At 50.0% G+C, this 14,378-nt stretch overlaps 1 protein-coding gene and 1 long non-coding RNA gene across 4 annotated transcripts in view; one reads left to right on the forward strand and one right to left on the reverse strand.

The window, feature by feature from the left end:
• IGSF3 (immunoglobulin superfamily member 3) overlaps positions 1 to 6,108 on the reverse strand; it is a 92,313-nt gene extending 86,205 nt beyond the window's left edge. For 2 of the 3 annotated variants that reach the window (XM_064727436.1, XM_064727418.1), the window contains exon 1: positions 5,689 to 6,108. In XM_064727436.1, coding sequence (XP_064583506.1) covers positions 5,689 to 5,731 — 43 coding nt within the window. In that variant the 5' untranslated portion in view covers positions 5,732 to 6,108. Of the gene's footprint in view, positions 1 to 2,473; positions 2,525 to 5,688 lie in introns of those variants that run through there. The other variant, XM_064727428.1, reaches the window with a different exon arrangement.
• Positions 3,825 to 5,446, forward strand: LOC135454894 (uncharacterized). Its single transcript, XR_010442218.1, has 3 exons — positions 3,825 to 3,952; positions 4,511 to 4,601; positions 4,887 to 5,446. It is a non-coding gene; the product is annotated as an uncharacterized LOC135454894 (long non-coding RNA).
• Positions 6,109 to 14,378: the final 8,270 nt, after the last annotated feature.

Here is a 14,378-nt window from a genome sequence, read left to right on the forward strand (position 1 = left end):
AACAACTTTACAGACGGCCAGATAGCGATAGGACAAGGGGGAACAGTTTTAAATGAAAAAAAGGAGACGTTTAGATTAGATGTTAGGAGGAAATTCTCTACTCAGAGGGTGCTGAGGCACTGGAACAGGCTGCCTAGAGAAGCTGTGGATGTCCCATCCCTGGAAGTGCTCAAGACCAGGCTGGATGGGCCCCAAGCACCCTGGTGCAGTGGGTGGCATCCCCATCCATGGCAGGGAGGGGGTGTGGAACTAGATGATCTTTAAGGTCCCTTCCAATCCAATAATTCCATCAGTCTGTGACCCTTTTCCCACTCTTGCACTTTGCAGTGCAGCACCTTTTCCCTCCCTGTGGATCACTGCCCAGTAAGAGCTGGAAATGGACCCAGAAACACACACACAGCCCCTCTATGTATTTACTGGGTTTGCCAAGTTACCTTTGGGATCAACCAACTCTCTCCTCATGTCAGCACCCTGACCTGCTCCCTCCCCTGCCTGCCACACTGGGCAGAACCAGGCTGGAACATCTCCTTCCAGGATCATCCCTGCTTTTTGGCATTTGTTTAAGCACTGTGCAGCAATGGTATGTATGAGTCCTGAGTGTCAAAGCCTCTCCCTTTCCCATCACTTAGCTGAGATGGTCTGGTTTTGTGCTCATGTCCAATTACTTACTGAAATGTGACTTTAGCAACAGTCAGAAAGGCAAGGCTTCCTCTTGTCTCACTGCCACTTGCTAATTAAACCTAACAAGAAAAAGCTTACTGACTTACAGAATTTGAAACATGTTCCTCCTGATGGAGACAGGGTGAGCCACAAGTTAGAGCTGGACACGACACAGATGCACAGAGACACCCCAGACCCACCAAAGGCAGCTGCAGACTCCATTTCTTTGCCTTGCAATGTGATCAAACCCAGCTTTGGCAGGAAAGGCTCCATTTTAGCCTCTCCATGGCTGATAAGAAACAGATGCTGAATGTCTCCAAAAGTTCTAACACAGAGAACTATTCCTTAAGAAGATTTTATAAAACTAGGAAAGAAATACAAATATAAAAATGGAGTCAAAACCCATTTAGCAGGTTATCATTAAAAAGTATTTAGGAACTTCAAAGCCAGAGGCAAATCACAATACAGCAGTTTTCCAGACACTGGCTGGAGGGCCTAAACGCCCTTGATACCAATAACAAGTCAAATCATGAGCTGAGGAACCCTGGCAGCAATAAGAAAACTCTACTGTACTAGAAAATCTTCCCCTGCCTTTCAGGTGATGTTCTGGGTCCTTTAAGTTCCTGGGCAGGAGGAATCCTGCAGATTGCTAACTATCAGCAAAGAACACTCCTTCAGGTTACAGCACTCTGATTCACCCAAGGTAAACCAATGAAAACACCTCTGCCTTCAAATGAGACTGTATAACCTTTAAATCAATGACAGAACGCATGACCAGTTTTGTACGGATAAGAAAGAAAACAAGAAAGACCAAAAGAAAAAACTTTAAAAGATTTTTTTCAAGAAAGGCAATTTCCTGGTTAAAAAAAGACATCAACAAGCCTCCCAACATTGAAGTGATGCTCTCCCTATGACCCTCTCTCTCCCACCCCCTTCCCTGTGGTCTGCAGCACTGTTTATTTTCCCTTTCACTTTATATAATGGGTCTGGTAGAAGTGTTCTAAGTACACATTCGATTTGCAATAAAAACTGCTTTAATAAAGACATCTAACTTGACGGAAGGTCAACTAGGAGACAACAATTCGCATAAACCAAAACCTCCTGTGTAAATAAACAGGATCTGCAGGAGCCTCAGGATGTCAGACAGTCTGGCCAAGACTGCAGGGAGGGAGCCTGCCCATGAAGAATTGCACTTGGGGACGGGCAGGAGCGGAGCCCTGATGGCTGCAGCAGTGTCCCACCTCGGGAGAGGCAATGGCCAGAGCCATCTGCAGAGCGTGTCCCCCAAAAGAAGCAGAGTTACAGCACGCTCAGGATGAGTCCAGCTCTGTCACTGCACAGCACAGCCATGCCCAGGCAGCGGGCACAGGCACGAGGGCAGCAGAACTGGCTCAGGACTCGGGGCAGACGCAGATGGAGGAAGCACAATCTTGGCCACTGCTGCTGACAAGGCACCGAGCAGCAGATGAGGCGCCAGCATCGCTCCTGGGCCGCCAGCTGTGGTACACAAAAACACCCCAAAGCCCCTGTGTGCAAACACCCACTACACTGCTTTCTCCATATGCTCCCCTCCAGCCCAGCAGCCCCCAGGCTGACCACACCTAGACCTGTGTGCAGGGACAGGCAGCAGGAGGGTGCAGGAGCAGAACTCCTGAGCAGCAGCCAAGTGCACACTGCTCTTCCCCTCTGGAGACAGGCCTGGAAAATCATCCCTCCACTCTCCAAGAGGTGGAAGATCACGTTGCAAGCATATTGTTGTATTTCATATTTCTCAAGTCCCATACTGTTGCAATTGTATTCTTAAAGTTCATACCTCCTTGGCTGGTTTTCTACCAAGCAGTTCTTCTCTGCAGCACAGTTCTTCATAGCTTCTCAGGGGCTCCTCCCGGGCTCTCGACCCACCCCTTTTTATTCCAGTTACCTTCACGAGCTACAGCTGCTGCCCAACTAAGGACTTGGCAGCTGTAGCTCGTTTGGAGTAACTAGGACCCACTTAGCTAATACACAGATCTTACAGGGACACTCTCCATAGGATCACCCCTCCATTCTCCAAGAGTCACCTCTTGTGTTGGCATGGGTATTTCACTCCAACACGCCACTGACAAGCGAGCTGCTGCTTCAGGACCTTACGCATGCTCTGCTCCCCTCCAGGAATCGCAAATAAATCACCAATTACTATGCATGAATAGAGAGAGGAAGAGGGTAATGAGTCTATGTACATATATACATATGCAATGTTTGAACACAAAGAGCCGTAAATTGCATTCACAGGTGGTATTCTGGAGACTGCAAGAGACTCAGAAGCAGAACTATTCATAAACCAGTCACTGACATGAATGAGTTCAGCGTTCCCCAGAAGCCTATTGTGTTTCCTATATATTACACTATAAATATGAGGAGTACCAGACTCTGCATCCCTCCCTGCAAAAAAAAAGGAGGTAAATCTTGCAACTACACACAGGATTAGCACTGGCTGGCACAAGTATTAATGGTCTCATTGCTGCATGAGGATTATTTACAGCACTTGCTCTATTTTCCCATTTTGTACTTGTTGTGATGAAGTGCCACTTGTTTAAAGAACCCTGTAACAAACACTGCAGCAAGAGGGGGGAAAAAACAGCAGAGATCTACAAATGTTACACCCACATGCCAGATGTGGGTTTTCAGACCCCGGTTTCACAGCTACTTGGATTTTGGAACGTAGTTAATGCTCGATATATTATATTAAATCACCCACCATTCCTCCTTCAGTGGTTTTAATGAGCTTGCAGAAAGGGAAGGAAAGAATGAGTTGCATTTCTTTTTCTGCATATTTGACCCATAGTATTTTATCCCCATATTCTAGCATTAACATCACTTGTTTGGGAAGCAACAGTCCTTTTCTAGTCCCTTACATTTATGTTACAAAACATGCATTTTTACTCGACTAAGTCAAATGATGTTTCACTTTTACAAGGGGCAACCCAAAGCACTTCTGTGTGACTTGTGGCTTTGAGGCACTGTCACACAACCCCAGCTTTATTAAAACTGGCAGCTGGGCAAAAGGGGAACAATCAGCTGGAGAAGTCCAGGTGAAAGGAACGAAAAGAAACTCCAGGCACACACGTGGTAAAACAGCCTCACATTCAGCACAGGGAGGCCAGCAGAATGTTTTTACGAACCAGATACGTCCATGGGATTTGGAGACCCCTGAAAAGCAACCTATCCTCCAAAGCGACAGATGACAGCGCGCAGCCCGTCCCCCGGGGAGGACCAAGGCAGGTTAGAGCCGCTTTTAGGTCAAAGCAGCAAGGTAATTCCTGCAAGCAGGGGGTCGGGGCGGGCTCGGCAGCGGGCAGGGCTCCGGGGGAGCAGCAGCACGGGGTGTGGAGCGCAGGGCTGGCGGGTCCCGGCGGCCGGGAGCCCTGGGCAGGAGCAGGGATGCCCTGGGCAGGAGGAGAGGGATGCCCTGAGCTGGAGCAGGGATGCCCCGGGCAGGAGCAGGAGGAGAGGGATGCCCTCTGCCGCTCCTCCGCCGCAGCAGCTGGGCGTGCTCCGGAGGGAGCGCTCAGCGACCCACGGACCCGAGCGCTCCATATTAGGAATCCCTAATCCAGAATGGAGCTATTGTTCTTCCACCAGCAGAAAGGGAGCGTGCGAAGAGCCGAGGCAGCAAGCGCTGTGCCCTTCGCCTACACCCATCTTGCGGGCTAAGACAGCCTCGCTGCACTCACGGAGCAAAGGCACCCTGCATAAACTTAGCTCCGAGATGGATTTTTTTCCAGGGAACCCATGGAAGCAAGCTGGTGGTTAGGGGAAGTTTGAACCGTCTCCAAAACCATTTCAAAGAGTTCGCTCTCTCTCTTTGCAGAGCACACCAAACCCCCCCTCCGCCCCAAATTACAGACACGAAGCATGACTGCAATTCTAGCAGAGATCGTGTTTCCAAATTGGCAGAGCAGGTATGTATGTGACAATTCTCAAGACAGTAAAATTGCCAGCCCTGCCGCTTCTTCCCTCAATAGCGTTAATGCCAGCAGAAAATCATACCCGTGAAAAGGCAAATCAAAACAGCTCCGAGGTTGCTCTGCACACACACAGGCAGAAAGCAGCGTGCGGGTGCCGTGCTGTGTTTTCCACAAATGTTCCTATCAACTCATCAGTACTTAAGCCTCGCACATCGGTCTGCAGCAAAAAGCGTAGAGGCGTTTTAACTGCCTTGTATTCTGCTTTCCCCGAATTTGTAGGAAGGAATCTCGCATTCCCACAGCATCTCTCAGCCAGCCCCGGGATCCCAGAGGACTTTGGCGAACTGCATACAGTCATCCCCGGGGCAGGCACTTGTGGGACGGGACAAACCACACGTTTAACGGTTCACGAAACGCCGGCCGAGAGAAGGGACCACGGCAGGACTCTGAGAGGCAGCACAAAGCAATCAAATTGCATTTCACGGCAGCAGCAGGGACTGCCTTCCCTCTACATTTCAACGCGCTCTTCCAGAGCCAAGCAGAGCACTTTGTTTCTGCAGCCTACCTTACCCCAGGCATTTTCTCCGCTTTCATTGTGCAAGCTCAGCACAGAGCCGTGTCACTCCCTACCCTCACGGTTCCCCTCCGAGACAGCCCCGAGCCCAGCAGCAGCCCCTGGACGGCCGCTCGCCTTCCCAAGTTGCAGCCGGAGCCCGCCCGGAGCCCGGGTCCCCTGTGCTCCCGCCGCTCCCACGCCCCGGCCGGAGCCCGGGGCACGGCGAGGAGCGGCCACCGGGTTATTGCGGCTGGACATGAAACCCTCATTTATTTAACACACACATATATATACATACACACATATTTACAGGGCATTTTTCTTTTTTAGCCACTCCTCCCTCCGACCACAGGAGCAGGGCGGGCAGTGACAACTCCTGGGGACGGGCGCTTGGCACTGACAAGGGGCGATCCTCCCTCACGCCCTGCCCGGTACTGCGCCCACCGGGGTCCCGTCCCGTCGCGTCCCACCGGGGCACCCCCGCGCTGTGCTGTCCCGTCCCGCCCCTCCCCACAGAGCACTTACCGAGGAGCAGCACGGAGGCGAGCAGCGGCCGCAGGGTCCGCATGGCTGCCGGGGCGCGGGGCGGCGGCCGCCCTTGCCGCCCTTACCTCCCGCCGCGGGGCGCCGCGGGGCGCCGGCTCCCGGGGCAGGCGTCGCGCCGGGCCCGGCGGCACAAAGGGAAGGCGGCGGGGCCGGCACGGGGAGGCGCCAAGGCAGGCGGGGGCATCGCCCCCGCAGCGGGGCGGCCGCCGCGCCTCCCCTCAGCGCCGACGGCTCCCGCGGGAGAGGCAGAGGAGAGCGAGAAAAAAACCTCTCCTCCGAGGGGCGGAAAAATAAAAAAAAAAAGAGCGGGGAAGGTGCGGAGGAGAGGAGGTGGGGGGAGGCACGAGCGACAACAAAAAGACCCCACCCCGGAAAGTTACACAAATAAGAAGGAGCCGCAGCCGCCAAGCTGGCCCCGGCCCGCCGCCCTCACCTGCCCGCCCACCCGCCCGTTGAGCGCTGCCGCCGCCGCCGCCGGTGCCCGGCGCTTCCTCCGCCCGCAGAGCCCGCCCCCGGCCCGCCCCGGCCCGCCCGCCCCTGCCCCGGAGAGCGGCGCTGCTGGGACGGCGCTGCCGAGCGCGGTGCCTGCAGGAATGTCGTGCCGTGGGGCAGGGGTCGTGAAGGAGTGCGGGGATAAAGCGGGCTCCTTTGTTTTAAGGGGAAAAAAAAATAAAAATAGAAAGTCCTCGGGCGCTTCTCGGAAAGCCGGCGTCTTGGGGCATGGTATAAATGCGCCCCTTTGTTTCCATGCAAACCAGGAATAACAGGCGGGCTTTGCAAGTTTCGATCAAGTGGTGCCCGTCCCGCCGCGATGCGCTGTTGTCGAGCCCCGAATGCAGGGCTGGCGTTAATGCCAGGTTGCCAGATGTGAGCCCTCAGATGTGAGATCCTCCTTGGGATGCTGCCCAGTCAATCGACACCACAGTGTGTCAACGGCAGAAGCGCTTTGAAAGTAAACACTGAAATGCATAAATATGGCAACACTAGGCGCTGGGGCTGAGGTTGTTTGTAAATAAAACGAGAATGTGAAAGCCTTTCTCAAGGGTACAGACATTCAGATTTCCTTCCAAATGAAACTCCTAGCTGCTTGTTTGCTTACAAAATGAGAAGCCAGAAGTGACAGGAATAGCAGAATGAGGTACCCTCCCAGTGCTCCCATCCTGCAAGGATCCTCTACCGGAGACCCTTCTGCCTACGTACAGAGTGTCCCCAGTGAAATGTTGGTGATGCAAATGTAGGAACCCAACCCTTTTATGCCACAGAAAGGGAGAAAGCAGCACAAACCCAAACTGTCTAATAAAAGATGCCAAGTCCTTAGAGGCTGTACCCAGCAGAAGTCAGAAGCTGTCTGGATTACCATATGGACTTGCTTCCCAACGTGGCTGTCGTGGCAGATGCGTTGGTAGCCAGCTCCTAGTGACCCAGCAAATTCTATTTCTGCAGGCTAATAATGTTAAGCGTGCCGTTTTCAGAGTGGGAGGTTTAATTTGAAGCTTTGCCACGCTCTCTGAGCAGAGGAACCAAAGAACAGAATAATAACCAGAGATCTGGGAGAGAAAGGGTTAGTGCTTTACTTGCACTGAAAATGAAGCTCACGCTTTGGCCCTTAAGCTTTAATTGCATCCAGACTGCCTTCAAGTGAGACTTGGAAAAGGAACAGAGGTGTTGATAAGAGTTCATAGAAAATACCAGTCTATTTGGCGTTTCTCTTAGGTGATTTGAGGGCTGAAGTGTCATCCACTGTAATATTGCTCAGCTTACCCAATATTTGTCACATTTGTGCTATTATAAGTCCTCATGGACAAGCCCGTGAGTATTGGGAGCAAGAACTGTGGAGCTACTTTGAAGTAAATAAACGTCCAACGTCTTTAAATTGGTGCAGGATAAAGATCATTTACTCATGCAGGATAAAGCTAATTTACTCTCTTGCTTCAAAAGATATGCAACTAGAGAAATAAATAAGCAAAAAAAAAAAAAGGCAAATTAAGAAATGCAGGGCATGGTCGGGATAAAATCAATAAAAAGGAGGTATTAAAGCTTCATGATACACAAGATAGTTTTTCTAGATGGCAAGGGATATAGACTTCAGATTCATGACATTCCTATGTGGACACATTATTTCCATGTTCAGATGAAGAGACAGAGACGAAAACACTGACATGATTCAGGTGATTTCCAGGGACAGGTCAGGGACAAGCCTGGTGTTTTGGCTCTGAATACATTGCTTTTGCCAGTGGAGCCTGTTGGAAGATAATTCAAGGTGATTTTATGTGAATTCTTGCTATTTTCCAGGCACTATGTGACTTTATAGCATACAAGCCTAACAGGAGCATAAAAATGCCCTGCAAAAATGTTATCAGAGATTCACTAAACTCACATCCTCTTCTCAGAGCTCTCGCAGAGTATTGCATTAATGCATAGTAACAATAAAAATATAAAAAGACCATGGAAATGACATTATAGCATTATAAGATTAATCCAATTCCAGTCAAATTAGATTATAATAAGAACTGTGTGTGCTGAAGACTATTAATGGGAACCTGTGTTTCAAGAGCTTCGTCACCTTTGCACGTGCTCTCCTCCCTGACCCCGATAATAAAAATAGCTTGGTGTTCACCAGAGAGCCCCTCTGCAGAGGAATCCACAAACACCTCCTGGTCTTTTGGGGAAAACACTGGCCTCACTTCTGCATCAGGGAGAAACTGAGGCTCGGGCAGCGCAGCTTTCTCTAGCCCAGGGAGGCAGGCAGGCTCAGGCTCACATGGTGGGACTCTGTGGCCGTCTGTCTGTCCGTGTGGTTTACTCACATGGCCAAATGGAAATGTCACCTCAAAGAGAGAACCCTTTCAAGCACAAGGGTACCGTGAAGCAGCTTTCCAGGAAGGCAGATCTGGGCTGCCTTGTTCTCCCAGCACAAGTGAGTCATTCAGGAGCGCCGTGCTCAGCAGCAGCCGGAGCGTTTTGGTCGGGCCACGCGGTTGCTCTTTGGCAGCTGGAGGCAGACAGGCGTGACTCAAGCCGTGCTGATGATACACTCATTAGGTCACAAGCCACTCCAGCTTCTTTCTCAGTGCTCCATCACTGCCAGCAGTGTGCTGGGACTTGCTTCCCCATGGCTTGCCTTGGCAGGCAGGGCTGGAGACTGGGCAGCGGGAAAATGGGGAATTGATCCCGCGTGGTGCCATTTGCTGGGCTGCTCAGTGCTCACTCCAAGTCACAGGCACTTCCCATGTGTGAGAAATGCATTTGTAAAGGATTCTCAAAACCTGGCTGAAAGCTCACACAGTCTTGTACATTTGTATGCAAACACTGAGATAAGTTGTGCTGACTTAGGAAGGCCACGGAATAGAGATGACATTGTTGAGAGAGAGATTGAACTAGAAACAAGTTACAAATTATGGCCTTGCAAAAAGACCAGATATTTTAGGGAATTAGAACTGTGAAAGAAGCATTGTAGCAAGACCACATGGGGTAAAAATATAGGTGATTGGTGTTAGAAGTACTAGCAGCGTTGCGTGGCAAAAGCTAATAGGAATAAAAATATTTATAAGGTATTGTAAGCAGGAAATAGGTTGGCTTCTGATAAAATGGCGTTGAGTTTTACACCTCTAATGTCTCACCCTTCAGCGAGACTGATAATGGAATAAGATATTTTAAAACCCCTCTCAGTTGCCCCATCTCTGTAAAGCTGGATTTTCCAGCACCCATGCTCCTGCCTTTCCCAGCAGAAGCACAACCAATGGTTCCTGAGTGGGAGCTGAGGCTGGGCGGCTGCTGTGTGGCCGAGGCCATCAGGGGAGATGCATCCCAAGCTCAGGATTGCCAGAGGCTGCTGTAGTACAGCAGCTGTGACAGGAGCTGCGTCCTTCGCCCCAGGGAAGCAGAGTGACATCAACATCCAGGCTCTGAGCATGCTGCCTGCCCGATGAGCACAGCCTGCCCCTGGCCCACACATGAGCAAAGTTAAACTCTTGTCTGGCCCTCAGAGAAAAGAGGTTTGTTTGGCAGAAATGCAGCTCATGTATGTTATGAAATAGGAATGCTGGTCCTTTTTCAGGACAAAACACTGCACACCCTCAAGCTGGGACCAAGTGAAGATTTACCCTGCTCCTGATTAGCAGGGGGGAGAGGGAACAAGGCACAGAACAGATTTGCAAGCCTTAGATTTTAGAGCAGGCAGTAACCTGGGTGCTAATGGTAACAAGCTGTAGCAAAAAGAGGGACTGGACTCAACAGAACAAGGCAGGAGAGTCCTGACTCCTTTGTAAATCAGGAGAAATTATTTCCTTCCTGCAGGGGAGGGAAAGAAATCATGGTGGGAGAAGAGGAGGGGGAGATTCAACCGCAGTTGCAGGAGTGACTCTCTCCCTGAGGGCAGTGACTTGGGCCAGAGCTGGAGAGCAGAAATGACTGTGTGGCTCAGAGACAGGGAGCTGTATCTACATCCCCCTCCTCTCAGAGGCCACCTGAGCATTTCAGATAGAGCAGAGTCAAACCATCCAGAAACAGAAAGCACTTAAAAAAATTGTCCTGTGCGATTTGCCCAAGATCACACAACACAATCCACAGAACTCAGGGTCTTAAGTCTGGAGATGTGCTTGGGGGAGCATCACAATGGGGTCAAAGCTCCTCTGCCACACTGTGAAAGGGAGAGGAGCTACACCTAAAGCTCTGGTCTGAAATGGGGAGGAACAGCCAGAGCCATTAATTTTGACAGAATCATTGCCTAAAACATTTTCTCCAGACCTTATTTACACTGTGAAGTTTTGAACATCAGTTTCACCCAGAGGAAAAAGAAGATATTTATATTTAATGGCCAACATTTAAGCTCCTTTAAAATGAGCTGAGAGGTTGCAGTTGGAACAGAAAGAAAACCCTAACTGCCCTGGCACAAAGCAGCACTGCTGCCATTGCAGGGAAGCTGCCATCTAACGAGACTGAGGTTTTGGGTTTAACTCAGCCCACATTGCACCCTAGGACCCATATGCCAATCCTTGGATGGCATCAAGGCAGTTCCTAGGAAGCCCCATGGATTTGAAGGAATTCCCATTTGTGTGCCCTGGGAAGATGGATGAGGAAAGGGAGAAGGAGATAGAATGAGGAAAAAAAAATCCAAAAACCCTGTGTAAAGATAGATCGACACATTTCCAGATTTTCAGGACATCTGTCAGCAAGCCCCAGAGTGTATGGCAGCTAATCCCTTTGCAGATTTTCTTTTAACTGTTGCTTGACAGAAGAGTATGCCAATTTTTTTCATAAATGTGCCCACGTCTGATGTTGCACTCAGCCTGAGGTTATGATCTATCTGCAAGGAAAAACATTATACTACCACCTTGGGAAATAACATCAGGGAAAGATCTCTCCCAGAAACACACAGCAGCGTCAAGCTTTGGAGTGTGTGCAGAGTGAAGGATGTTTCCTGAAGCTGAAGAAGGCCAGAGGTGAGGTGTCTGCCATACCTGCATTCTCCAGCACTGCTGCTGGCTGCTGCATCCCTGCCAGGCTGAGCCAAGGCAGGGCAGGGCAGAGGTCTAGTGCTGCCAGCTGGGCTGATGGTCAGCTCTGGTCTCCAACCCCTGCAGGAGCCCTCCCACATGTCCCCTCCGGACACAGCTGGAGTGCTGGAATTCAGGACATCCCTCTGGCTGCCCTGGAGTGCCAGCAGCCCTGCCAGGGGGCTCAGAGACCCTGGCACAGAGCCCAAGACACCTGTGGGTTTGATTATGACTCATGGAGCAAATTACCAACCTTATATGAGGATCTGCAAGCCATGAAAGTGTAAGTAGAATAATGATTAGTCACAGGGTGAAAAAACAGATTTTTTTGGGTTTTTAGAATGGGGGTTCAGGGGGTAAGATAGAGGAATCTGGGCATGTCCAGCCTTCCTCCTCCTTCTTCTTGGCCTCCATTTTCTGCTGTGATGTTGGCACTTTTGGACTGGTTTAGAGTAGAAGCTCACTGTCTAACATAGGTGATAGGTATTGGAAAGTAACTGTAAATATTGTACACGTAGTTTTTAGTATAAAAAGATAACACCACCCAGGGGCAGCCAGAGTGCCTCAGTGTCCTGCTGAGCGGACCTTGGGAGGCCAGGAAAGAGAATTTCATAGATAAGAAACAATGAACAACCTTGAGACTGAGAACTGAAGAGTTCTGACTCCTTCTTCGAGCGCTGGGCTGGGAAAAGAGATTTTCTAATGTATCTCAGGGTCACTGTGACCAGCTAAAGCCCCGAGACTGGAGCATTCGTGCAGCTTGGTGAGCACTCTGCAAGAGCAAAAAGCTACAATGAGGCAAAGCTTTGCTTGCTCCTGATTTAACTCTCAGATGCTGTGTTCTGCAGCGTTCAGCTGTTGCATCCCTCATCTCTGAGGACAGGCAGAGAGCAGCCCATAAGGCTGTTCCTCTGTGTTGCACTGCTAGAATGGCTTGGTGCTGACGTGGGCATGCACAAAGTGCAGGGGCAGAGCCCTTCAGGGCCAGGAGGACTGGGCTCATTAGGCAGAGATGACAGAGGCAAGGCCCCAGGTCCTCCTTGGCAAGCTGCTGTGAGCTCTGCTCCGTGGGCAGCCAGACCTGCGGCTGCTGCTGGGACCTTCCAAAGGCTCTGCCTGGGGTACATGCAGGAATAACACACCGCTTTTCTGCTTTCTAATGCTACCTTCCAAAAGCAAGGCCAGGTCCCAGTTTTGTGCTGTTTTGCCAGTTAATTCAGACCTTCCCAGGCTTAGAGTGAGTGCCAGGATAATGCGTGTGAGAAAAAGGTTGACTCCAAACCATAAGGAGCAGGGCTTTATCTTTGATCACTGATGGAGCAGGGGTTTATCTTTGTTTTCTATCCATCCAGAAAAGTGACACAGAAAAAGGGGCAAATGGACATTTCCATTGTCAATTTCTTCATTGGCAACCAGCAAAAAAATGGGTGTTTCTTCTTTCAATTTTTACTACTGAAATCATCTTTGCCAAGTACGCTTTCAGCCTCTCATCTCACAAGACTTTCAGCTCCTGGTTGCACTTCCCATTTTTTCCATAGGATCATTTTTAGGAAAAGAAAATCTAAATTTCTTGGCCCAATCTAACAATGTGAGATTCTTTGGGTGTGTCTGAATTCTTTCTAAACAGTTCTGGGCAACTGTACAAAAAAAAAAAAAGAAAAAAAGAAAAGAAAAAAAAAGCAGCAGTCTCTCAGCTGCTGTCATTTATCTTAAAACATTTCTTTCATCCAGTTAGCTATGATAAGCACTTTCATTGTTACTCTGGAAGAAATATGTTATCATTAGGTTTCAGACTCCACACCTTCATTTCTGTGACTACAACCAATTCATACCTCTCTCAATATTGGCCTGACAGCAAGGTAGCAGCTGATAGTGGAAGATAGCAGCAATTCTGCTTGCATTTTTCTGTGGGTGTTGGTCACCTTTATGTAATAAAGAAATGGTCTGGGATTCATCTAAGAGGGAGAAGTCCAGGACACCATGCCCTTACTCCCACGACTGTTTTGCATTTTACATTCAAGAATCATTATAGAAACCTTGAAATATTCATGACAGCAGCAATGAAAGCCCAGGAGTCTCACTTTCTACTGAGGTTCCTGAATGTTACATTACGAGACTTGGTCCCGTGTTTATCCCTCCACCACCTTCTTCTTTTCCTCCCTTAGCATTTCATCTCCCACTCCAAGAGGTTGCCATTCCCAAACACAGCAGGCTTTGCTGTTTCCCTTCCAGCCTGAACTGAAAGCACACAGCACGGGCAGCCAGATATCTGGCAATGCAGGCAGGCAATGAATGGCTTCTCTACTACACTGCAAATGACTCATCACCTGCAACTTCTCAGCTCCCAGTCTCCCAAAGGAGGCAACAGGTTTTGTGCATTAGAGCTGCTGCCAGGTAAATTAAATTAGTGCACTGACAGGGTAAGCAGTGCCCCTTCTCCCTATGGTAGGAGCTTGTCCAGGCATCCCTGTGCTACCCTTACAGAGTTAGAGCAGGGCAGGCTGTGGGTGGAAAAGCACACTTCCACAACAAAATGTAGTCAAAAACCCTCTCCAGAGCACCAGGAATATCTTAAGTGTCACCTCCTTAAATTCTGTGCAAAAGAAACCATGTTGGGGACCAGGCACCAGTTTCAGCGTGGAGCAGGGGTGACCTTGGTTCACAGCTCTGTGCCTTGCCCACATGACAAAACCTTGCACCCCCAGAGGCCCCAGGCTGGGGGAGGCTCAGGGCCACCCTGCTCCAGGGTGTCCTCAGCTCTCTCACTGAGCTGATGGCAGCGTGCTCACGAAATGTCAGCTGCCAACACGGCTTTGTGCCGACTCTTCACTTCTCAGGGCTGCTCCACGCGTGCTGAGAGGAGCTCTTCCATCACACAGGCCGTGGGATATTTGCATCTCAGGAATGAGGAAAAAATAACTTCCTGGGTCTGGAAGCTTCTCTGGTGTGATCCCCCTCTCTGCACCCTTTCACTTCTCCACAGAGCAGGGAGCCCAGGGAAGCCCTCTGCTGCTGCTGCCCTCTCTGCCTTCATCAGCTGCAGAGATGGAGGTGAAGCAGGCACAGGGAAAAGCTGGGGGAAGAAGCAACAGGTTTGCAGGATGGTTATTGTCAGCATGATTTGCTGTCCTCAGCAATTTCCTGCCTGAAAGCAACTGCTGTGACTAAAGCTGG

Source organism: Zonotrichia leucophrys, chromosome 1, assembly GCF_028769735.1.
Source record: "Zonotrichia leucophrys gambelii isolate GWCS_2022_RI chromosome 1, RI_Zleu_2.0, whole genome shotgun sequence".
Lineage (NCBI taxonomy): Eukaryota > Metazoa > Chordata > Aves > Passeriformes > Passerellidae > Zonotrichia > Zonotrichia leucophrys.